The 27,471-nt window shown below is 41.4% G+C and overlaps 1 protein-coding gene across 3 annotated transcripts in view; it reads right to left on the bottom strand.

The window, feature by feature from the left end:
* Window positions 1-27,471, bottom strand: part of LOC112252685 (membrane-associated guanylate kinase, WW and PDZ domain-containing protein 2) — a 233,779-nt gene that overhangs the window by 124,471 nt on the left and 81,837 nt on the right. For all 3 annotated transcript variants that reach the window (XM_024424141.2, XM_024424140.2, XM_024424142.2), the window contains exons 3-4: window positions 26,589-26,708; window positions 18,512-18,736 (exon numbers count right to left, since the gene is read on the bottom strand). In XM_024424141.2, the coding sequence (XP_024279909.1) occupies window positions 18,512-18,736; window positions 26,589-26,708 (345 nt within the window). The remainder of the gene's footprint in view (window positions 1-18,511; window positions 18,737-26,588; window positions 26,709-27,471) is intronic.

Here is a 27,471-nt window from a genome sequence, read left to right on the forward strand (position 1 = left end):
TTCTCACTCATGTGAAAAACATGAATGAGATGGGGGTGATGAATGAGAGAAGGGACAGGGGTATAAAAATAGAGAAATTAATAAAACCGAAACAGAGAGAGAGAAACAGGGAGAAATACTAGTTGACCCTGTGGTAATGCCAACATATTTAAATATTTAGGAAAACCAGTCAGTGATGTATAATGCCAATCTACCAATGAGCCGTATCTGAGACCTTAACAAACACAATCACTTAATTGGGGCAAGCAGAACTAGCATACATACATTGCCTTCGGAAAGTATTAAGACCCAATGACCTTTTTCTAAAATGGATTTAAACAAATTATAAATCCTCAGCAATCTACACACAATACCACATAATAACAAGGGAAAACAGGTTTTTAGAAATGTTTGCAAATTTATTAAACATAAAAACAGAAATACCTTATTTGCATAAGTACTCAGGTGCCTCCTGTTTCCATTGATTATCCTTGATGTTTCTGCAACTTGATTGGAGTCCACAGTGGCCTCCATCATTCTGAAATGGAAGATTGGAACCACCAATACTCTTCCTAGAGCTGGCCGCCCAGCCAAACTGAGGAGAAGAAGGGCCTTGCTCAGGGAGGAGACCCAGAACCCGATGGTCACTCTAACAGAGCTCTAGAGGGAGAACCTTCCAGAAGGACAACCACCTCTGTAGCACTCCACCAAATGGGCCTTTGTGCAAGCATGGCCAGACAGAAGCCACTCCTCAGTAAAAGGCACATGACAGCCCACTTGGAGTTTGCCAAAAAGCACATAAAGACTCTCAGACCATGAGAAACAAGATTCTCTGGTCTGATGAAACCAAGATTGAACTCTATGGCCTGAATGCTAAGTGTCACATCTGGAGGAAGCCTGGCACCATCATGCTGTGGGGATGTTTTCCAGCAGCAGGGACTGGGAGACTAGTCAGGATCGAGGCAAAGATGAACAGAGCAAAGTACAGAGAAATCCTTGATGAAAACCTGGACGTCAGACTGGGGTGAAGTTTCACCTTCCAACAGGACAACAATCCTAAGCATACAGCCAAGAAAACGCAGGAGTGGTTTCAGGACAAGTTTCTGAACTTGGGAGCACCGGTGTCGAGGTAATGTACAGTACATGTAGGTAGAATTATTAAAGTGACTATGCATAGATAATAACAGAGAGTAGCAGCAGCATACAGGGGGGGAGGCATTGCAAATAGTCTGGGTAGCCATTTGATTAGCTGTACAGGAGTCTTATGGCTTGGGGTAGAAGCTGTTTAGAAGCCTCTTGGACTTCCTCTGACACCGCCTGGTATAGAGGTCCTGGATGGCAGGAAGCTTGGCACCGGTGATGTACTGCACCGTACACACTACCCTCTGTAGTGCCTTGCAGTCGGAGGCCGAGCAGTTGCCATACCAGGCAGTGATGCAACCCGGGCACAGGAACTATGGTGGTCTGCTTGAAACATGTTGGTATTACAGACTCAGACAATGAGGTTGAAAATGTCAGTGAAGACACTTGCCAAATTGGTCAGCGCATGCTCGGAGTACATGTCCTGGTAATCCGTCTGGTCCTGCGGCCTTGTGAATGTTGACCTGTTTAAAGGTCTTACTCACATTGGAGTTATCACACAGTCATCCGGAACAGCTGATGCTCTCACGCGTGTTTCAGTGTTACTTGCCTCGAAGCGAGCATAGAAGTTATTTAGCTAGTCTTGTAGGCTCACGTCACTGGGCAGCTCTCGACTGTGCTTCACTTTGTAGTCTGTAATAGTTTGCAAGCCCTGCCACATCCGACGAGCGTCAGAGCCGGTGTAGTACGATTCGATCTTAGTCCTGTATTGACACTGCCTGTTTGATGATTCGTCGGGGGGCATAGCGGGATTTCTTATAAGCTTCTGGGTTAGAGTCCCACTCGTTGAAAGCGGCAGCTCTACCCTTTAGCTCAGTGCAAATGTTACCTGTAATCCATGGCTTCTGGTTGGGATATGTACATACGGTCACTGTGGGGAAGATGTCATCGATGCACTTATTGATGAAGCCAGTGACTGATATGGCGTACTCCTCAATTCCATCAAAAGAATCCCGGAACATATTTCAGTCCGTGCTAGCAAAACTGCCTTGTAGTTTAGCATCTGCTTCATCTGACCACTTTTTTATAGACAGAGTCAGTGGTGCCTAAATTTTTGCTTGTAAGCAGGAATCAGGAGGATAGAATTATGGTCAGCTTTGCCAAATGGAGGGTGAGTGAGAGCTTTGTACACGTCTCTGTGTGTGGAGTAAAGGTGCACTAGAGTTTTTGTCCCTCTGGTTGCACATTTAACATGCTTATAGGAATGAGGTGAAACTGATTTAAGTTTCCCTGCATTAAAGTCCCCGGCCACCAAGTGCACTGCCTCTGGATGAGCGTTTTCCTGTTTGCTAATGATGGTATACAGCTCATTGAGTGCGGTTTTAGTGCCAGCATCGGTCTGTGGTGGTATGTAGACAGCTACGAAAAATACAAATGAAATAGTGTGGTCTACAGCTTATCATGAGATATTCTACCTCAGGCGAGCAAAATCTGGAGACTTCCTTAGATATCATGCACCAGCTGTTGTTTACAAATATGTATAGGCCCCCGCCCCGTGTCTTACCAGAGGCTGCTTTTCTATCCTGCCGATAGTGTATAACCCACCAGCTGTATCTTATTAAGGTCGTCTTTCAGCCATAACTCGGTGAAACATAAGATTTTACAGTTTTGAATGTCGCGTTGGAACAGACAAAGGCTCCTCTCCTACCTGCAGCGTGGACAAGTGCAAGGACAGGGCCTCTGTTACTATGCCCTAACCACTACACTGCACTCGCTCTCCTTTCAGTTCGTCCCATTTATTTTCCAGCGATTGAAAGTTGGCTAGCAGGACTACGGGCAAAGGCAGATTAGCCACTCATCGCCTGATCCTCACAAGGCACCCTGATCTCTTTACGTAAATCTCATTTTCCTTCTCCAGCGAATGATGGGGATGAGGGTCAGTTCGGGTGTTTGGAGTATATCCTCATTAAAGAAAAACGCATTATCCAATTCGAGGTGAGTAATCGCTGTTCTGATGTCCAGAAACTTTTTCGGTCAGAAGAGACGGTAGCAGCAACATTATGTACAAAAGTTACAAACAACGCGAAAAAACATGGTTGGTTAAGAGCCAATAAACCAGCAGCCATCCCCACCCACAACATCTCCATCTCAAGACATCAGTCAGGAAGTTAAAGCTTGGTTGCAAATGGGTCTTCCAAATGGACAATGACCCCAAGAATACTTCCAAAGTTGTGGCAAAATGGCTTAAGGACAACAAAGTCAAGGTATTGGAGTGGACATCACAAAGACCTGACCTCAATCCTATAGAAAATGTAAGGGCAGATCTGAAAAAGCATGTGTGAGCAAGGAGGCCCACAAACCTGACTCCATTACACCAGCTCTGTCAGGAGGAATGGGACAAAATTCACCCAACTTATTGTGGGAAGCTTGTGGAAGGCTACCTGAAACGTTTGACTCAAGTTAAACAATTTAAAGGCAATGCTACCAAATACGAATTGAGTGATTGTAAACTTCAGACCCACAGGGAATGTGATGAAAGAAATAAAAGCTGAAAGAAATAATTCTCTCTACTATTATTCTGACATTTCACATTCTTAAAATAAAGTGGTGATCCTAACTGACCTAAGACAGGGAACTTTTACTGGGATTAAATGTCAGGAATTGTGAAAAACTGAGTTTAAATGTATTTGGCAAGGTGTATGTAAACTTCTGACTTCAACTGTAGATTGAAATTGTATATTAAACATCACAGCATTAGTTGAAAGATATATATATATATATGGTGTGTAGAAATCCGAAGAGGGTGGCCAGCAGAGATAGGTGGGATGGGCTGAGGGTTGGGATGAGAAATTGGAGAAAAGTGGGAGGTTGGGCGGGAGGGAGAATGACAGTCAAAGATAAAAGTATACAAATAGAAATAAAACATAACAAAAAAGTCAGTTTGAATGACACAGAGGGGCAGTGTTTTTACAGCTATTGCCAGTTTGCCTGAGGCTGATGCCGTGCAGGTGTTTGTACACATGCATATAAAGTTGTGGCCAAAAGTTTTGAGAATGACACAAATATTAATTTCCACAAAGTTTGCTGCTTCAGTGTCTTTAGATATTTTTGTCAGATGTTACTATGGAATACTGAAGTATAATTACAAGCATTTCCTAAGTGTCAAAGGCTTTTATTGACAATTACATGAAGTTGATGCAAAGAGTCAATATTTGCAGTGTTGACTCTTCTTTTTCAAGACCTCTGCAATCTGCCCGGGCATGCTGTCAATTAACTTCTGGACCACTGTTTGCAGCCCATTCTTGCATAATCAATGCTTGGAGTTTGTCAGAATTTGTGGGGTTTTGTTTGTCCACCGCCTCTTGAGGATTGACCACAAGTTCTCAATGGGAATAAGGTCTGGGGAGTTTCCTGGCCATGGACCTAAAATATCAATGTTTTGTTCCCAGAGCCACTTAGTTATCACTTTTGCCTTATGGCAAGGTGCTCCATCATGCTGGAAAAGGCATTGTTCGTCACCAAACTGTTCATGGATGGTTGGGAGAAGTTGCTCTCGGAGGATGTGTTGGTACCAGTCTTTATTCATGGCAGTGTTCTAGGCAAAATGTGAGTGAGCCGACTCCTTTGGCCGAGAAGCAACCCCACACATGAACGGTCTCAGGATGCTTTACTGTTGGCATGACACAGGACTGATGGTAGCGCTCACCTTGTCTCCTCCGGACAAGTTTTTTCCGGATGCTCCAAACAATCAGAGAACATGACTTTACCCCAGTCCTCAGCAGTCCAATCTCTGTACCTTTTGAAGAATATCAGTCTGTCCCTGATGTTTTTCCTGGAGAGAAGTGGCTTCTTTGCTGTCTTTCCTGACAGCAGGCCATCCTCCAAAAGTCTTTGCCTCACTGTGCGTGCAGATGCACTCACACCTGCCTGCTGCCATTCCTGAGCAAGCTCTGTACTGGTGGTGCCCCGATCCCGCAGCCGACTCAACTTTAGGAGACGGTCCTGGTGCTTGCTGGACTTTCATGGGCGCCCTGAAGCCGTCTTCACAACAATTGAACCGCTCTCCTTGAAGTTCTTGATGATCCGATAAATGGTTGATTTAGGTGCAATCTTACTGGCAGAAATATCCTTACCTATGAAAGCCCTTTTTGTGCAAAGCAATGATGACTGCATGTGTTTCCTTGCAGGTAACTATGGTTGAAAGAGGAAGAACAATGATTCCAAGCACCACCCTCCTTTCGAAGCTTCCAGTCTGTTATTCGAACTCAATCAGCATGACAGAGTGATCTCCAGCCTTGTCCTCGTCAACACTCACACCTGTGTTAATGAGAGAATTACTGACATGATGTCAGCTGGTCCTTTTGTGGCAGGGCTGAAATGCAATGGAAATGTTTTGGGGGATTCAGTTCATTTGCATGGAAAAGAGGGACTTTGCAATTAATTGCAATTAATCTGATTACTCTTCATAACATTCTGGAGTACATGCAAATTGCCATCATACAAACTGAGGCAGCAGACTTTGTGAAAATGTATATTTGTGTCATTCTCAAAACTTTTGGCCACGACTGTACACACACACTCATTCAAATGCACACAGGTGCACATACACGAACACACACACATGTAAATAGTGCCATTCAAGCACACAAACATATTCAGATGGCCCTACTGTTATGATTTTTGTTGTCCATTATATCTTTTGGTTTTTTGCTTTGTTGTTTTCTGTTTTCCTTTGTCTTTTGTTCACTTTCTTGGTTATTGGGGGGGTGGAATGATTATAATAATAATTTTGTAATCTTATTTTCTCAGGGGGGCTCTTGGATGGCTGCGGGCAGCTCTTGGGGAACTGTGGGGGGATCTTGGAGGGCTGGTAGCCTGGTGGTTGGGAGCTTGGGCCGGTGGCTGTTGGATCGCTGGTTCGGGTCTCCGTTTTTGACCTTGTGGGAGATCTGTCGACATGCCCTTGAGCAGGGTGTTGACCCTGGTTGCTTCTGTGTGTCGCTCTGGATGGGAATCTGTTAGATGACTAATGTGACACAGTTGTTGAGCGGCTTCACCCAAAGTATATTGTATGTTTTAAATATTCAATACTTTTTTCAAAATAAATAAATAAAAACGCACTGTAGGTCCCACTCACCGTTACTGTGACGACAGCTGCTTGTCTGTGATTCATTTTGTGTCTCTTGCAAGTCCTGTAAGTGACAATATGTAAAATACACTCAATATAAATGTTATAAATATGTTTATGAACATCATATCAACTTTGCACAGCAATATAACAACAGTGTCAGTCCTATCAAAAGATGAGTACTCACATTTTGTGGCCCAGTGAAGTATTTTTGTGAACTCCATCTCTCAGCCGTTCTTCTGTGTTAGTAGCATAATTAGTCTAATTCGTAACGAAAATCACTCCCTTAGCTTTAGATAGCGAGCTATCTTCACCTTTTTTGTCCCTTTAAGTAGAAACATAAGGGTGACGTAGCTAGAAATGATTTTAATTCTGCAGTCAACGAGTCACCACGGCGATAAGCGGAAAGTAGGAGAGAGACATAGCTAGCTAGGTCAAAAAATGTCATTTCTAAAGTCAGGCATACAGTCACCACAAAGAGAAACTAAAAGTACAATGAGACGAAGATAGGTAAGTTAACAATAGATATGCATTCCCATGATTTCACATTAAATTGACATGAAATGGAAAGATACTCTAAGAAGACTGCTGAAGTTACACATGTCTGCATGGCTAACACGCCAGCAAATATTTCTAAGAATTGGCACAAACTAACGTTAGCTAACGTTCTGGTCTAATCATGTAAAGATAGTTCTCACTATGTTTCACTCATTCAGCTTGGACCGGAAGTTCTCTGTTGTGCGGTGGAGTGAGGGGGACACTCAAGGGAGGTACAGCGAGGTCAAGACAGATGCTATAAGGTGGTACAATGACCGCAAACTCAATGACCAGGGGAATCCTGTACTGACTATCCCACCATAATTGAGTGGAGTCGGGATGAAGCTGCCAGGAAGGTGGCCCCATTATATAGCAATGTAATTTTTGTCAGCAGTAAGTAGAAATCTCATGCTTCAGATATGCATGGTTTTAAGTTATACCGTTTGACACTGCTATTGTAGTCTGTATGTCTTTCACAGAGTGGAACAACAGAGACACCCATTTCCAGGGCAAAGCTTCCCCCAGCATTTATGAGAATATTGCTGGCTAAAGTAATAAGACAAGATTTAAAAAAAAAATCCAAGTTAATAAGGATATAGAATATTCCAATGGTAACAGGTTAGGTAATAACATGATGTGAACCACCACCCATACACACATTGTATTTGGTCAGGCACAAAAATAAGAGTTCCATTGCATGGGTGTTGGTCTGTAGATGGAGGTTTATTGACATTTTTGCAACTGTTGTTCATAGAGGTTGCAGCAGGTAGCCTGACCGGTAGGAGCGATGGGCCAGTAACAGAAAGGTTGCTGGATTGATTCCCGAGCCGACTAGGTACAAATCTGTCATTCTGCCCCAGGGCAAGGCAGTTAACCCCCAACAACAACTGCTCCCCGGATGCCGATGTCGTGGCTGTAGATTAAGGCAGCCCTCAGCACCTCACTGATTCAGAGGGGTTGGGTTAAATGTGGAAAACACATTTAAGTTGAATTTATTCAGTTGTACAACTGACTAGGTTTCCCACTCCCTCATATTAATCAATCCTCCACGCTACAGTTATGCCAGGCATTTAGATTGGGAAAGAATTGAGCCTAACCCATGACCCTAACTCTGGTAAATGTCTTCTTCTACCTTGTATTTGTTTCAGACAACTGATTCCACACAACAAGCAAGATTAATTCACTCGCCAGTGATACCGATGTCCAACCCCAGGCTCCCAAGCAGAGCAAGAGGACATTTTTTATCCAACCCAAAAATTAGGAGAAGAGTCAGACGACTCAACTGACATAGATTACCCGACCCCTTTGTAGCCAAAGGTAAGGCTCATTTACGTTGTATTACCGCTACAAAATTGTCCCTCCTGTGTTCAATGAACAGTGATTGTCAGCATTTGTCATTGACCCATATTGTCATTCATATGATACCCAGAAATCAAAGGTGACAATGAAGACATCAGCTGAAGACATTCCTAAAACAGTATCAGTCATCAGACAGCATTAAGGTCACGAACAGTGTTGACAAATTGGAGCAGGAGATCTCCAAACTTAAACAGGAAAACTTTGAACTGAAACAGCAGAAAGACACATGGAAGGAGATGGTTCTTCAATACTGAGCAATAATCTTGACTCTTATCCACTGGGCTAAACAGAGGCAAAAACCAGCGTCTGTGCCGCTTAAATGTGATTTAAAAAAATAGTCTTCCCCATTATTCAGTGTTGAAAGCTAACGGACACCATGACTAGTAATAATGTTTTACCCCTAGGACCCCCCCACAACACCTTGTTCCTCAAAAACATTTGTTGGACCCGCTTGATGTCTGTGTGAGGCTATAAACCAGTCAGTCCTTTAATTTGAACATCAATGTCCACCCATATATCACTATTGTAGTAATGCTTGTGTGAGGCATGTTTGCCAGTGTCGATAAATGAGCTGAACAAGGCTGGCTGTTTCGTCTTATATTCACAGAAACTATAAGGTTTTCATATTTGCAGTTGCATGAAATAGGTTTAGTAAGTGAAATAACATATCTTCAATCTAATCAATATGTTATACATGTAAACTCAGCAAAAAAAGAAACGTCCTCTCGCTGTCAACTGCGTTTATTTTCAGCAAACTTAACATGTGCAAATATTTGTATGAACATAACAAGATTCAACAACTGAGACATAAACTGAGACACAGAATGAGCAGTATGGCTGGTGGCATTGTCGTGCTGGAGGGTCATGTCAGGATGAGCCTGCAGGAAGGGTACCACATGAGGGAGGAGGATGTCTTCCCTCTAACGCACAGCGCTGAGATTGCCTGCAATGACAACAAGCTCAGTCCGATGATGCTGTGACATAACGCCCCAGACCATGACGGCTGGTAAAACCTTGGATCATTGCTATTCTAACTTCCGCGATGCATATAAGGCCCTCCCCCGGCACTCCTTTCGGAAAAGCTGACCACGACTCCATTTTGTTGCTCCCTGCCTACAGACAGAAGCTAAAACAAGAAGCTCCCACACTGAGGTTTGTTCAACGCTGGTCCGACCAATCTGATTCCACGCTCCAAGACTGCTTCCATCACGTGGACTGGGATATGTTTCGTATTGCGTCAGACAACAACTTTGACGAATACGCTGATTCGGTGAGCGAGTTCATTAGAACGCGCGTTGAAGATGTCGTTCCCATAGCAACGATTAAAACATTCCCAAACCAGAAACCGTGGATTGATGGCAGCATTCGCATGAAACTGCAAGCGCGAACCACTGCTTTTAATCAGGGCAAGGTGACCGGAAACATGACCGAATACCAACAGTGTAGCTATTCCCTCCACAAGGCAATCAAACAAGCAAAGCGTCAGTATAGAGACAAAGTAGAATCGCAATTCAATGGCTCAGACACGAGGTATGTGGCAGGGTCTACAGTCAATCACGGATTACAAAAAGAAAACCAGCCCAGTCACGGACCAGGATGCCTTGCTCCCAGGCAGACTAAATCACTTGTTTGCCCGCTTTGAGGACAATACAGTGCCACTGACACGGCCCGCAACCAAAACATGCGGACTCTCCTTCACTGCAGCCGAGGTGAGTAAAACATTTAAACGTGTTAACCCTCGCAAGGCTGCAGGCCCAGACTGCATCCCCAGCCGCGCCCTCAGAGCATGCGCAGACCAGTTGGCTGGTGTGTTTACGGACATATTCAATCGATCCCTATCCCAGTCTGCTGTTCCCACATGCTTCAAGAGGGCCACCATTGTTCCTGTTCCCAAGAAAGCTAAGGTAACTGAGCTAAACGAGTCAAGGACCATATCACCTCCACCCTACCTGACACCCTAGACCCACTCCAATTTGCTTACCGCCCAAATAGGTCCACAGACGACACAATCAGTATAGTATAGTACCCTCCAAACTCGTCATCAAGCTCGAGACCCTGGGTCTCGACCCCGCCCTGTGCAACTGGGTACTGGACTTCCTGACGGGCCGCCCCCAGGTGGTGAGGGTAGGTAACAACATCTCCACCCCGCTGATCCTCAACACTGGGGCCCCACAAGGGTACGTTCTGAGCCCTCTCCTGTACTCCCTGTTCACCCACGACTGTGTGGCCACGCACGCCTCCAACTCAATCATCAAGTTTGCGGACGACACAACAGTGGTAGGCTTGATTACCAACAACGACGAGACGGCCTACAGGGAGGAGGTGAGGGCCCTCGGAGTGTGGTGTCAGGAAAATAACCTCACACTCAACGTCAACAAAACTAAGGAGATGATTGTGGACTTCAGGAAACAGCAGAGGGAACACCCCCTTATCCACATCGATGGAACAGTAGTGGAGAGCGTAGTAAGTTTTAAGTTCCTCGGCGTACACATCACAGACAAACTGAATTGGTCCACCCACACAGACAGCATCGTGAAGAAGGCGCAGCAGCGCCTCTTCAACCTCAGGAGGCTGAAGAAATTCGGCCTGTCACCAAAAGCACTCACAAACTTCTACAGATGCACAATCGAGAGCATTCTGTCGGGCTGTATCACCGCCTGGTACGGCAACTGCTCCGCCCACAACCGTAAGGCTCTCCAGAGGGTAGTGAGGTCTGCACAACGCATCACCGGGGGCAAACTACCTGCCCTCCAGGACACCTACACCACCCGATGTCACAGGAAGGCCATAAAGATCATCAAGGACAACAACCACTGCCTGTTCACCCCGCTATCATCCAGAAGGCGAGGTCAGTACAGGTGCATCAAAGCTGGGACCGAGAGACTGAAAAACAGCTTCTATCTCAAGGCCATCAGACTGTTAAACAGCCACCACTAACATTGAGTGGCTGCTTCCAACACACTGACTCAACTCCAGCCACTTTAATAATGGGAATTGATGTAAAATATATCACGAGCCACTTTAAACAATGCTACTTAATATAATGTTTACATACCCCACATTATTTATCTCATATGTATACGTATATACTGTACTCTATATCATCTACTGCATCTTTATGTAATACATGTATCACTAGCCACTTAAACTATGCCACTTTGTTTACATACTCATCTCATATGTATATACTGTACTCGATACCATCTACTGCATCTTGCCTATGCCGCTCTGTACCATCACTCATTCATATATCTTTATGTACATATTCTTTATCCCTTTACACTTGTGTGTATAAGGTAGTAGTTTTGGAATTGTTAGCTAGATTACGCGTTGGTTATTACTGCATTGTCGGAACTAGAAGCACAAGCATTTCTACACTCGCATTTACATCTGCTAACCATGTGTATGTGACAAATAAAATTTGATTTGACCCTCCACCTCCAAATCGATCCCGCTCCAGAGTACAGGCCTTGGTGTAACGCTCATTCGTTCGACGATAAACACAAATTTGACCATCACCCCTGGTGAGACAAAAATGCGACTCGTCAGTGAAGAGCACTTTTTGCCAGTCCTATCTGGTCCAGCGACGGTGGGTTTGTGCCTTACAACAGGCCTACAAGCCATCAGTCCAGCCTCTCTCAGCCTATTGCGGACAGTCTGATGGAGGGATTGTGCGTTCCTGGTGTAACTCGGGCAGTTGTTGTTGCCATCCTGCACCTGTCCTGCAGGTGTGATGTTCGGATGTACCAATCCTGTGCAGGTGTTGTTACACGTGGTCTGCCACTGCGAGGACGATCAGCTGTCTGTCCTGTCTCCCTGTAGCACTGTCTTAGGCGTCTCACAGTAATGGACATTGCAATTTATTGCCCTGGCCACATCTGCAGTCCTCATGCCTCCCTGCAGCATGCCTAAGGCACGTTCACACAGATGAGCAGGGACCCAGGGCATCTTTCCTTTCCTTTTTCAGAGTCAGTAGAAAGGCCTCTTTTAGTGTCCTAAGTTTTCATAACTGTGGCCTTAATTGCCTACCGTGTGTAAGCTGTTTGTCTTAATGACCGTTCCACAAGTGCATGTTCATTAACACTTCTTATGGATCAAATCCCCTTGGCGGGATCGATTTGACAACATCCGGTGAAACGGCAGAGCGCCAAATTCAAATTTAAATTATTAGAAACATTTAACATTTAACCAAAATAAAGCTTAACTTCTTGTTAATCCAGCCACTGTGTCAGATTTCAATAAGGCTTTACGGTGAAAGCAAACCATGCTATTATCTGAGGACAGCACCCCATCAAACAAACACATGACAATCATATTTCAACTCGCCAGGCGCGACACAAAACTCAGAAATAACAATATAATTCATGCCTTAACTTTGAAGATCTTCTTCTGTTGGCACCTCAATATGTCCCATAAACATCACAAATGGTCCTTTTGTTCGATTAATTCCGTCGTTATATCCCCAAAATGTACATTTATTTGGCGCGTTTGATTCAGAAAAACACCGGTTCCAACTCGTCCAACATGAGTACAAATGATCTAATAAATTACCTGTAATCTTGGTCCAAACATTTCAATCAACTTTCCTAATCCAACTTTAGGTATTTTAAAACGTAAATAATCGATCAAATTTAAGATGGGATAAACTGTGTTCAATAGCGGACAAAATCAAAGTGGAGCGAGCTTCAGGTCGCACACCACAAACAAAAGAGTCCACTTGGCTCTACTCTCAAAGGAAAGGGCTACTTCTTAATTTCTCAAAGGAAAAACATCATCCAATTTCTAAAGACTGTTGACATCTAGTGGAAGCCATAGGAATTGCAAGCATATTTCTATTAAAACGGGCTTGCCATAGAAATCTAATGGAAAACAGATTGACCTCAAAAACATTTTCCCTGGATGGATTGTGCTCGGGGTTTCGCCTGCCAAATCAGTTCTGTTTTACTCACAGACATATTTCAAACGGTTTTAGAAACTTCAGAGTGTTTTCTACCCAAATCTATGAATAACATGCAAATCCTAGCTTCTGGGACTGAGTAGCAGGCAGTTTACTTTGGGCACGATTTTCATCCGGACATGAAAATACTGCCCCCTATCTCAGAGGTTAATGAACAAGCATGGGAAACAGTGTTTATACCCTTTACAATGAAGATCTGTGAAGTTATTTGGATTTTTAGGAATTATCGTTGAAAGACAGGGTCCTGAAAAAGGGACGTTTCTTTTTTTGCTGAGTTTAGATGTGCCTGTGCCTCCTCATATATGTGAGGAAACTAGGTAAAATGGCTTCGCTTTCACTACCTAGCCCTTCCCTCTACAGCCCTGCGCCTGGCTCAGTACAACCCAGCTATGCTCTCTCCAACCCTGCGTCTGCCCCTACCCCTTATCTCCGGTTCCTGTGACTGATTCAGATCAGGTAATCAGCTTTAAAGGGGCATTCATCTATTTCCACACATTCAAACCAAAAAAAATTCTATTGCATATTTGATTTTATGAAAAAATAAAATACAAAAACATCCCTGTTTCCCTGTTTAAATAGGTTGAACACCCCCCCCCAGGGACAGGGGTGTTTGTTGACAAGCTGGCCTGGGCCTATGCTATAAATGCCAACTCTGCCTCATCCTTTGTATGGACATTGATCACGGCTGTCTATCCCGTGGAGCTCTTGCTGGTGATCTTGCTGGTGATTCTGGGGATGTCAAAGTGGAGTGGACCACACCATCAGCCGCTAGAGAAAACAAAGCTGGACACCAGCTACAGTCAATTTAAAAACAAATCAAATCAAAATGCTAACAGGAATATAGGCCTTTGTACATTTACTTACTTTCATCCTTTATTGTAAGTGTTTACTTAATATATTTTATACCATAGGGGCTACTCTCCAGAAGTAGCCAAGCACCCTTCCAGTTAACTTCGGCTCAGCTATCAAAACAAAAATCTCTGAGCTGCGTCCCATGTCCAAGAATAAGGAGCGGAATGTAAGCTTAAAGGATATTTTTGAATAGAAACGAGAATGGACATTATGGAAAGATCATGTAAGTCGTTCAACTTAAAATTCACATTCTGTTCATAATTCAAGATTACTGTTCTGTTCCACAGTACAACAGAAAGTTAAGCTAAGTTAAAGGAAGTAACCCAGGACACCCAAAAGTATACCTTCTGCTGTTTGCCTCTAATAGGATATACCGTAGAATGTTAAAATAACTGTCAGTGAAAATCTCACTTTAAAAGTTGATATTCTCTCAACTCATACCCAAATGATGTTTTCGACTCATCCTATTCTCATATTTGTGGGGAAAGTATAAATTGGAAGAAATTAAAATATCTATATTTTTAAACCACCTCAAACTTGTATCTCAGACAGGCTTGCTATTTCCTCATAGACGATGATGATGAGCTAGCCAATCAGCAGGCTACTTGCATTAATATTTTTTATGACCGGTATATGCCCTCACCATTCTGTTGCGGTAAGTCACAACTTTACAACACAGAAAAGCTGCCTTTTAACATTCTTAATTAACATGTTTGGGGGGGTGGACAAACTATTTTACTCATATTGTAATTAATTATAGGTCATATTTCATACAAATCTGGAAACACTGGACCGTTACTTTGAACATGGCCTCCATACAGTAGGCCTATTTCTCAATCTAGCTGTATTTTGGAATGCACTATATGGCACTTCAGGGAAATATTTACCAAAGGCAATCATCCTTGTTGCGTACATATTATAACATTTTTTATTTAAAAAAGTAGACACTGTATGAGTGATTGTTTGGCATCATTGTCAGGGAATCGTAATCTGTTCAACTTAAAAATGTTCAACTTAACAGGTTGCCTGATAAGTCATCATGCTTTCTCTTATAACTGACCAGTTAAGTTTTTTTTTAGTCTTAAATTGTGTCATGCAGAACTTACACATGGATAAATAAATAAATAAAATAGTATTATAAACTTTTTATAAAATGCATGTGTTTTCTAACCGTGGAAAGTCATACCTGAAATAAAACATTATATACAAATGTGTATATAATTTTGTATATAATGTATATACAACTTCTACACGAAACTCAAAAGTAACAATTACATTTTATAAAAATATATTTAACAAATATAAAGTACCTGTCAAAAGTTTGGACACCTCCTCAATCCAGGGTTTTTCTTTATTTTTACTATTTTCTACATTGTAGAATAATAGTGAAGACATCAAAACTATGAAATAACATATAAGGAACATTGTACTAACCAAAACAGTGTTAAACAAATCAAAATATATTTTATATGAGATTCTTTGAAGTAGCCACCCCTTTCCTTGGTGACAGCTTTGCACATTCTTGACATTCTCTCAACCAGCTTCACGAGGTAGTCACCTGCAATGCAATTCAATTAACAGGTGTGCCTTGTTAAACCTTAATATGTGGAATTTCATTCCTTCTTAATGCGTTTGAGCCAATTAGTTGTGTGGTGACAAGGTATTGGTGGTTTCCAAAAGATAGTCCTATTTGTTAAAAGACCAAGTCCATATTATGGCAAGAACAGCTCAGATGTTGAGACCAGTGTTTCTGCGGGTACTATTTAATGAAGCTGCCAGTTGAGGACTTGTGATGAGTCTGTTTCTCAAACTAGACATTCTAATGTACTTGTCCTCTTGCTCAGTTGTACACAGGGGCCTCCCGGGGCGGCAGGGTAGCCTAGTGGTTAGAGCGTTGGACTAGTAACCGGAAGGTTGCAAGTTCAGATCCCTGAGCTGACAAGGTACAAATCTGTCGTTCTAACCCTGAACAGGCAGTTAACCCACTGTTCCTAGGCCGTCATTGAAAATAAGAATTTGTTCTTAACTGACTTGCCTAGTTAAATAAAGGTTAAAAAAATGAACAGGGGCCTCCCACTCCTCTTCTGGTTAGAGCCAGTTTTCACTGTTCTGTGAAGGGAGTAGTACACAGCGTTGTACGAGATCTTCAGTTTCTTGGTAATATCTCACACTTACGGCTTCATTTCTCAGAACAAGAATAGACTGACAAGTTTCAGAAGAAAGTTGTTTGTTTCTGGCCATTTTTTTTTTTCTGGCCATTTTGAGCCTGTAATCGAACCCACAAATGCTGATGCTCCAGATACTCAACTAGTCTAAAGGACCAGATGTATTGCTTTTTTAATCAGAACAACAGTTTTCAGTTGTGCTAACATAATTGCAAAAGGGTTTTCTATTGATCAATTAGCCTTTTAAAATTATAAACTTGGATAGCTAACACAATGTGCCATTGAACACAGGAGTGATGGTTGCTGATAATGGGCCTCTGTACGCTTATGTAGACATGCCATTAAAAATCTGCCGTATCCAGGTACAATAGTCATTTACAACACTACACTGTACACTGTATTTCTGATCAATTTTATGTTATTTTAATGGACAAAAAATGTGCTTTTCTATCAAGAACAAGGACATTTCTAAGTGACACCAAACATTTGAATAGTAGTGTATATATGGTTGTATATACAGTTGAAGTCGGAAGTTTACATACACCTTAGCCAAATACATTTAAACTCAGTTTTTCACAATTCCTGAAATTTAATCCTAGTAAAAATTCCCTGTTTTAGGTCAGTTAGGATCACCACTTTATTTTAAGAATGTGAAATGTCAGAATAATAGTAGAGAGAATGATTTATTTCAGCTTTTATTTCTTTCATCACATTACCAGTGGGTCAGAAGTTTACATACACTCAATTAGTATTCGGTAGCATTGCCTTTAAATTGTTTAACTTGAGTCAAACATTTCGGGTAGCCTTCCACAAGCTTCCCACAATAAGCTGGGTGACTTTTGGCCCATTCCACCTGACAGAGCGGGTGTAACGGAGTCAGGTTTGTAGGCCTCCTTGCTCGCACACGCTTTTTCAGTTCTGCCCACAAATGTTCGATAGGTTTGAGGTCAGGGCTTTGTGATAGCCACTCCAATAGCTTGACTTTGTTGTCCTTAAGCCATTTTGCCACAACTTGGAAGTATGCTTGGGGTCATTGTCCATTTGGAAGACCCATTTGTGACCAAGCTTTAACTACCTGACTGATGTCTTGAGATGTTGCTTCAACATATCCACATAATTTTCCTGCCTAATGATGCCATCTATTTGTGAAGTGCACCAGTCCCTCCTGCAGCAAAGCACCCCCACAACATGATGCTGCAACCCCTGTGCTTCACGGTTGGGATGGTGTTCTTCGACTTGCAAGCCTCCTCCCCTCCAAACATAATGATGGTCATTATGGCCAAACAGTTCTATTTTTGTTTCATCAGACCAGAGGACATTTCTCCTAAAAGTACGATCTTTGTCCCTATGTGCAGTTGCAAACCATTGTCTGGCTTTTTTATGGCGGTTTTGGAGCTGTGGCTTTTCCATGCTGAACGGCCTTTCAGGATATGTCGATATAGGACTCGTTCCACTGTGGATATAGATACTTTTGTACTTGTTTCCTACAGCATCTTCACAAGGTCCTTTGCTGCTGTTCTGGGATTGATTTGCACTTTTCGCACCAAAGTACATTCACCTCTAAGAGACAGAACGCATCTCCTTCCTGAGCGGTTTGACGGCTGCGTGGTCCCATGGGGTTTATACTTGCGTACTATTGTTTGTACAGATGATCGTGGTACCTTCAGGTGTCTGTAAATTTCTCCCAAGGATGAACGACACCTCCAATTGGCTCAAATGATTACATAATTTTCTGGAATTTCCCAAGCTGTTTGAAGGCATAGTCAACTTAGTATATGTAATCTTCTGACCCACTGGAATTGTGATACAGTGAATTATAAGTGAAATAATTTGTCTGTAAACAATTGTTGGGAAAATTACTTGTGTCATGCACAAAGTAGATGTCCTAACCGACTTGCCAAAACTATAGTTCGTTAACAAGACATTTGTGGAGTGGTTGAAAAACGAGTTTTAATGACTCCAACCTAAGTGTATGTAAACTTCTGCCTTCAACTGTATAAATATACTGTTTATATATTTATATTATATATATTTGTGTGTGAATAAAGCATCAGAATTACTTATGTAAAACCTGTTTTTGCTTTGTCATTATGGACTATTGTGTGTAGATTGATGAGGGAAAACGACATTTTAATCAATTTTTTAATAAGACTAACTTAACAAAATTGGAAAAAGTCAAGGTGTCTGAAAACTTTCCGAATGCAGTTAAAATATACAAATACACCAATGACATATAAAGCCAAAAATGCTAAATCTTACCTTGTGACTTTTTAGATTACTTATTAGATGTTTGTAAAAATAATTTTCTGCCATACAAGATCATTATTTGATTTTCATAATTATTTTCATATAGGTATTTTGCTGCCACTGTATGTTTGTGTGTTTAGTGAAATTAAGAATAGGACTAGAGTCTAGGGGTCGTTTTTGGACAGAGCTCAGTTAAACGTTCCTCACCTGGCGTGATGGCCACGCCATTCTCGTTGACCACGGGAGGGCTGCAGTCCTCCTCCTCAGGCAGCTCCAGGCTGGCTCGCTGCTCCATGTTGCTAACCGACTGGTTCCTCTTCCTCTTGCCCTGGGCGCTGGGCCAGGCTCCGGGCAGCAGCGCCTCACTCACATTCAAGGGAGGGGCCGCCGGACTGGGCTCGGCTGGGGGCTTGGGAGTACCGTACAAGTTCTCTGGAGAAAGGAAAACAAACGCACATTGAGGTAGCGAGGTGCGGGCCAGTGGAACTCAAAACACAAAAATAGAGGTTGCCGCAGACTATTGCTCCACCGATCCAATACATTTATTAATCGACAGGGCACATCGAAATCAAATCAAATCACTTTTTATTTGTCACAAGCGCCGAAATGCTTAGTTACAAGCCTTTAACCAACAATGCAGTTCAAGGAATAGAGTAAATAAAATATTTACTAAATTAACTTAAATTTTAAAAATCCAATCAATCAAAATGTAACACAAGAAATATACATAAAAATAACGAGGCTATATACAGGGGGTACCGGTACAAAGTCAATGTGCGGGGGTACAGATTAATCGAGGTAATTTGCAAAGTGACTATACATAGATAATAATCTGAGAGGGGGGAGGGGTGTTAAATTTGATTAGTTTAGTTGTTCAGCAGTCTTATGGCTTGGGGGTAAAAGCTGTTAAGGAGCCTTTTTGGACCTAGACTTGGGTGACTGGAGTCTAATAATTTTTTGGGCCTTCCTCTGACACTGGTTAGTATATAGGTCCTGGATGAGAGAGATAGAGAGAGCGTGGGGTAACTGTGTGCCACACAACAGGGCTCTGTTCAGAGTTTAAAGCTGAGGGTGATGGCGAGAGCTCAAGTAAGGAGATGAGAGATTCAGCATGGACAAGCACAGCTACCTTTGACTGACATGCAACAGTAAATGTATGGCTGAGTTCTGTATGTTTTGACAAGGTAGTTTTTTTTACTCATGATATTTAACTTTTGAAGCACAATAAAGGCATTGCTATGGTGATGTTTATTTTATCTGTACATGAAATATTCCTCTGTCAGGGGAAATACATTTATGATTAAATATTGAGAGCGAGCCAGAGACTTATGTCATTATCTCTTCAATATGAGAAAGAGAGAAAGAGAAGGAGAGAAATAGCAGAATAAAGAAGTGGGAAGAGGGACAGAGATCAGAGAGAGCAAGACAGAGAGACAGATTAAACACAGCCGTAGCAGTTGCATTTGATTCCTTTTATCCAAGCAGGAGAAGCCTTTAATTGCAGGCTGTGAGAAAGCCTTCTGTCTCCCTCCACACACACACACACACACACACGGACCTGCAAACACATACACTCACTCACACACACCAAATGCCCTGAGTTTGAGATAAAGCTTCATACTGTACATCCCTTCACATATACATCTCTCTAACCTGTCTGTATATGTATAAGCAGTGTAGTGGTGGAGCATCCTACATATTCCTTCCACGTAACAGATCTTCAAATGTGACAGACGTCACACTGCTTGGTTAACAGTGTCACTTCCTCCCTAAGCAGCTCTTAACCTAATTTGAACTTGGGCTTGTGCGGTGACCGTAATACCTCACACTGGCAGTCATGAGTCATAACCGCAGTCAAATTCCACGTGACCATTGAATCACGGTACACTCCTCTTATGCACTCTGGACATGTGTTGGTAGTCCCCAATTTTATAACGACCATCAGGTCGCGAATTGCCTGGTACTCGGCGCTCTATTGTCCCTCTAACCACTCTGACATCAATGCAAATGCCTTTGTAAATCACATCAAAAACTTGTTATCAAAACAGTATCATGCTTTTTAAGCTCACCTTGATGATTGATCAATTTGAAGAAAGAAGTTCAACCACTGAGTGGAAAACATGGTCATTGTTGATGTTGCTTCAAAGCCAAACACAAGGAAATGGACAGCGCTTTCTAAGGTGATTAATTCAAAACACCCATACCATATTCGAGCTTATGCATAGGTTTATATATGAGCCCAAGCCCATTAAAAAAGTAATTAAAATAATGATTGCGCCATTATACAATACATAGCCTAATAGCCTACCACTCAGGCCTATTGTACATGGCACATTTTTTAATATTTTTAATAATTGGTCTAGCCTATACTCTAAAAGTAAATACATTCTAGTAATCACATTTGAGTGTGGACTGTATTATTATGCATACTGGATGGACTGTTACCTTAAGCTCCAAACTTTTATCCATGAGTCTGGGAGAGAACATACAGGCCTTGGCAAAGCTGTTTGTTGTAGCCTACAATTACAGTGAATTTGTATTGGATTTAGTAATAGGGCATTTTATATATTTTCATAATAAATAGGCTGACACATTACCTTTATAAACAGAGTATCGCACCACCATGCGTTTCCATCTCCTCTCGCTCCTTCATTCCTTTCTCAAGGGCACAGAGTGAGCATGGTGTTCTTATAAGCCAGACATTTCTATATGCATTCCCGTGTGATTGCGGAGTTTTGATGGTTGCCAATAAAAAGAGGAGGATCCCAGTTGCTACTATATTTATTTCTCAGCTGCTAATATTAAACAAATGCTCTACTTTAAAACCGGAATAGCCTACTGGCATGATCGAAAAACGAACTGCGGAAAGCAGTTCGCTATTTGTCTTTTTTCCGCCTGCCCCTGTTCCTGCCCATTTCATAATGGGTCATTCTAGATCGAATCTAATTGAACATGTAGTAAAGACAAGATTCAATTGAGAATAGCCTGATGGGTGAAAATATGATAATTTGATGAAAGAACAGCGTGAGGAGCCTGAGGCAAGGAACAGAGCGCAAGCTTTTTTGAGACTTTCTCAAATCCTCAATAGCCTGTAGTCGTATCATGCAGCCCATATATTTTTGGATTTCTAAGACATTTTCAGGGTTTGTATCAACACAACCAAAATTGCCAAATAAATCTTAATCTAGCGTAGAGAACCTGTTTTAAATTAGAACTTTTACGCTCAAAATAGCCACTTCGTAGGCACACCCGCTCCGGAATGGGAAAATATCCTTTCTATTTCAATAAGCTAAGTTCAATTATATTATTCTTACGTATACCATGTAACTCAAATAATGGCATGGGACTTGTAAGCATATCTTGTCTGCTAAATTTACCAGTCTACAGCCTATGGCATGGTGCATAGGCAGATAACATAGGCAGACTCATATTCTGTTCTTCTGAAATACATTTTCCTCATATCATCATGTTTCTTTAGGCCGGCTAAAAATAAATCACGGATTTATTGTGATGGTGTATATTAAATTGATTACATTTTTTTAAATGATGTAGATGCTCCAAATGAGCACATCAGCTGCTTGTATGTGTGGAGGCATTGATATGCTAAACCTGTTCATGTTAATATGTTAAAAATGTTTTAAAAAATCAAATAAATAAATAAAGTAAAAATATGTTTGATGTCCTCTGTGCCCATATGAATAACCCCTGTGATGTAACTGGAATGATGAGATAGATGTTGTTATTTTATGTTTTTGTTTTATTATTTCAGTGCCATACTGTGTTCGATCTTGTCTAGTCATATTGTCTCAAGAGGATCACAATGGAAATAAGTCCCAGACTGTGTGTTATCCTCAATGATTTTATTCATGTGCATGTATGGCTTATAAGTTTAATGTGTGCTTGATTTTTTTAAATGGTCGAATTAATAAACTAAACTAAACGAACTGTCAATTACCGTGAGGCCAGCAGTCATTTACATAACAGTTAGATGGCGCCGACAGAGATGGTCGCCTTGCTTCAGGTCCTTAGAAATCTATGCAGTTATTTTTTTTAATGTATTATTTCTTACATTGTTAACCCAGAAAATCTAAAATATTATTAAACTATTGGCTTTTCCTTGCTGAGCGGCCTTTCAAGTTATGTCGATATAGGACTATTTTTACTGTGGATCTAGATACTTTTGTACCTGTTTCCTCCATCTTCACAAGGTCCTTTGCTGTTGTTCTGGGATTGATCTGCACTTTTCGCACCAAAGTACCAAAGTAGGAGACAGAACGCGTCTCCTTCTTGAGCGGAATGATGGCTGTGTGGTCCCATGGTGTTTATACTTGGGTTCTATTGTTTGTACAGATGAACGTGGTACGTTCAGGCATTTGCAAATTGTTCCCAAGGATGGACCTTGTGGAGGTCTACAATTTGTTTCTGAGGTCTTGGCTGATTTATTTTGGTTTCCCATAATGTCAAGCAAAGAGGGACTGTGTTTGAAGGTAGGTCTTGAAATACAACCACATGTACACCTCCAATTGACTCAAATTATGTCAATTAGCCTATCAGAAGCTTCTAAAGCTGTTTAAAGGCACAGTCAACTTAGTGTTTGTAATCTTCTGACCCACTGGAATTGTGAAATAATCTGTCTGTAAACAATTGTAGGACAAATTACTTGTGTCATACACAAAGCAGATGTCCTAACCGACTTGTAAAAACTATAGTTTGTTACCAAGAAATTTGTAGAGTGGTTGAAAAACAAGTTTTAATGACTCCAATTTAAGTGTATGTAATCTTCTGACTTCAACTGGTAGATAACCTCTTTCACTCCAGTATCCCTGCACATCTTAAATATGGTATTGGAACTGACCCTGAATAGAGCTATTTTTATTTGTCATGTATTTTTGTTCTACCTTATGTAATTTTCAGTCCCACATTGATATTGATTACTGCATTGTTGGGTTTGGAGATAGCAAGAAATGCATTTCATTGTACTTGTGCACTTGGCAATATGACATATTATAGTGTATGTCTTGGGTTTGATGCTATTCAAGGCTGTGCATCTGGCTTCAGACCATGGCAGAAATCCACAGATGGACGATCTGGTTGTTCACTTAGCCAGTAGCTGTGTGTGTGTGTGTGTGTGTGTGCGTGCGTGCATATCTCTTACAAACAGCAGAGGCCCACTGGGAGAAACCACCTCTTTCTGGGTGGCAGGCAGTGCCTGCGGGCACTTACATCTCAATGTGTAATGCAAATTAAAACACAAGAGGTGGGGGAAGTGCAATCTTCATGGCCATTGTAATATTTTTGCTATCTGATTAAATCCATTTCAACTAGCATTGCTACATGCTTCAAAAATGCCACACAGGAGATTTTGGATACTTTGGATGAGACGACAACAAACCTGTGAATGTCGATAATAAGCTAAAAAGTGAACCATCCGTTCAATCTTTTCTGAATTAGATCTGCTCTCATAGGAGGGCAGTCTTTTCATAATATATTTTTGGGGGACAGGATAGACCAAAGTAAAAAGATGGAAGAGACGCTTTCAGAAAGTGGTCCGGAATCCAACTCACGATGCAGCGGTATATACAGTGCATTCGGAAAGTATTCAGACCCCTTGACTTTTTCCACATTTTGTTACATTATAGCTTTATTATGATTTTAAAAATATATTTTTTAATCCTCATCAATCTACACACAATTCCCCATAATGACAAAGCATAGTATTCAGACCCTTTACTCACTACTTTGTTGAAGCACCTACTAGCTTGGCACACCTACAGTACTAGTCAAAAGTTTGGACACACCTACTCATTCCAGGGTTTTTCTTTATTTGTACTATTTTCTACATTGTAGAATACTAGTGAAGACATCAACTATGAAATAACACATATATAATAATTTAGTAACCAAAACAGTGAGAGGTTAAACAAATCAAAATATATTTTATATTTGAGATCCTTCAATGTAGCCACCCTTTGCCTTGATGACAGCTTTGCACACTCTTGGATTTCTCTCAACCAGCTTCATGAGGTAGTCACCTGGAATGCATTTCAATTAACAGGTATGCCTTGTTAAACCTTAATTTGTGGAATTTCTTTCCATCTTAATGTGTTTGAGCCAATCAGTTGTGTTGTGACAAGGTAGGGGTGGTATACAGAAGATAGCCCTATTTGATAAAATACCAAGTCCATATTATGGCAAGAACAGCTCAAATAAGCAAAGAGAAATACCAGTCCTACTATCATTACTTTAAGACATGAAGGTCAGTCAATCTAGAAAATGTCAAGAACTTTGACAATTTCTTCAAGTGCAGTCGCAAAAACCATCAAGCGCTATTATGAATCATTTTACATTTTTATAAATTTGCTAAAATGCCTAACAACCTGTTTTCGCTTTGTCATTATGGGGTATTGCGTTAAGTTCTAAATGAACCGAGTAAAAATCACAGAGCTTAAACCAAGTTTATATACCCATTGAGTCATACAGCTGCATAAGACAAAGTCATATTTCCAACAGTGGTAGTATATATACCCTAATTTGGGTGGAGTCTCCTTCACTCTAAACATTACATCTTTATTACTAGGCAGGAAGTCAAGTGATGCGGGCAACAAACTGATCCTTCTCCCTTAATGTGACCTGACCTCGACCCCCGTTTCCTCACGCTCTCCACCATTATCAGTGACAGCAATCATGTGATTGCCTCTCCTTTACTCAGCACCTCCCAAAGGCCCCTGGCTCCTATCCAACCTTCATTGACCCCACCATATACATTCCTCCTACAGATACCCATTAACTTCTGGTGTATAAACCAGACTATGGCACTCCTCATGTCTCTAGTATAACTGATGATTAACAATATTTAAAGTTTAGAAATCTGAACCCATCAGCATGTAGATTGATGAGGGAACATTTATTTAAATCATTTTAGAATAAGGCTGCAAAGTAAGAAAATGTGGAAAAAGTCACAGGGTCTGAATACTTTCTGAATGCACTGTATGTGTTCTGGTCTAGCCTAGACCACTAGACCACCCCAAGCCATAGAGGACTATCTTAGGACTGTGAATGAAATGCTTATTTATGTCAAGACAAAACCATAGCCATTCTTTGTGACAGCAGTTGAGGTCAGTGTTTTGGATAGTAGGTCTGCACAATATGGGCAGAAAAGCTAATTGCGATTTTTCCTACGATTAGATAAAAAATACTTGGGTGAACTGTTGCAATCATAGAAATAGAATGACTGTGTCAGAGGAAGGCCCTAAAAATTGTCAAGACACCAGCCACCCTAGTCATAGACTGTTCTCTCTGCTACCGCAAGGTAAGCGGTACAGGAGCACCAAGTCTAGGTCCAAGAGGCTTCTAAACAGCTTCTACCCCCAAGCTATAAGACTCCTGAAGATCTAATCAAATGGCTACCCAGACTATTTGCATTGTCCCCCTCCCCCCTCTCTTTTACGCCGCTGCTACTCTCTGTTAATATCTATGCATAATCACTTTAATAACTCCTACATTACCTCCTCAATAACCTTGACTAACCAGTGCCCCCGCACATTGACTCTGTACCGGTACCCCCTGTATATAGCCCCGCTATTATTATTTTACTGCTGCTCTTCAACTACTACTTTTAATTTTATTTCTTATTCGTATTCATATTTTTTAAACGGCATTGTTGGTTAGGGGCTTGTTAGTAAGAATTTCACTGTAAGGTCTACCTGTTGTATTGGGCGCATGTGACTAATACAATATGATTTGATTATTCTAAGGTTGGTGTTGTTTAGCATGATAACAAATGAAAAAGTCAGGTACAGTAGGAGTTTTTGTAACCAGATAGGAACCAAAGTGTTGGTTAGTGTTTCCCAGGAGACCCTAATTACATCTGAATACCGGTAGATGTTTGGTTCAGACAAAGATTTTAGAATATGCATAGCCTATTCTTCTCTGATTCAGAACATGTCATTGCACAAACAACTTGCTGACATCCCACTAGTATCAGCCTGTATTAGAGCGAAATTTGGGTAGATATATTTGCCCCCTAGCTCCATAATATTTGCTAGCTAGTTAGTGAGTAGCATTAGCGGCTAGCGCAAAAGTTATACTATAATACAGAAAACATCGATTTATATGAAAAATATACATGGGGCTTGATGTGTGTAGGTCCTGGGAAGCAGCCGCGACATGACATACGAAAAACGAGTAAACAATAAACACATGTTTTTTTGCTATCTGGATATGTCAATATCACAATTTAGATTAGAATAGCCGTAGGGATCAGTGTCATGGTCAGTGAACTTACCTTCATAGGTTCCACTCTCTAGCAGGGCCCCGCTTTGCTCCAGTTCCATAAAGCGCTCTATGCTCACAAAGTTATAGTCCACCCCCGGCACCTCTCCCTCCTTTGGCAGCCTGGTGGTACCTACAGAGGGAGAAGAAGAAGAAAGGAAGAACGTTACTTTATTATCAATCGTTACAGACACAGAGGAACAGGAGGAGTGAGTATTGAGGAGAAGAGTAGGAGACAGAGAGAGTAAGAAGAGTCATACTTCTGATAATAATCCAAACCCTTTTCATTATTGTATGCTGTCGCAAAATGGATTGGAAAGCCATCAGAGAGCTTTAAGGCCCACCCAAGCAGTAGGATTAAATGGATACATACTTACAAAGATGTGTAGTGGTGAACCAATATACGTGAATGTCAGCCCTTCAAAACACTAGGCTTGGGTGTATGTTTATAAGAGAAGATAGGATAAGACAAGATAAGCTTTTGTTTCTTCAGCTTCCACAGAAATTTGTAAACAACGTATAGAACATTTTGTCAAGCGACATTGCTGATTCTCCACATGCAAATCAATCTGATGATGTTTGTGGACACACAGACCATTAACAAGCCATGAAACACGCACTGCATGCGCGCGCGCACACACACACACACACACACACAGCTTATTGTGGAAACAGCACATTATTACCAAGCTGCAATTAGACCTACTCTAAGCTCCAGGCTCTGGTGTGTGTGTGTATGTATGTGTGCGTGCGTGCATCCATTTAGATGTTAATACAGTAAGATAAGGGGATTTTATGTGACAATGAGAGGCAGTGCTTGCGTCTGTCCCTCAAGTCGGTATGTGTTTGCATGTGTGCCTGTGTGTGTGTCAAATCAAATCAGATTTTATTTGTCA

Source organism: Oncorhynchus tshawytscha, linkage group LG06 (assembly GCF_018296145.1).
Source record: "Oncorhynchus tshawytscha isolate Ot180627B linkage group LG06, Otsh_v2.0, whole genome shotgun sequence".
Classification (NCBI taxonomy): domain Eukaryota; kingdom Metazoa; phylum Chordata; class Actinopteri; order Salmoniformes; family Salmonidae; genus Oncorhynchus; species Oncorhynchus tshawytscha.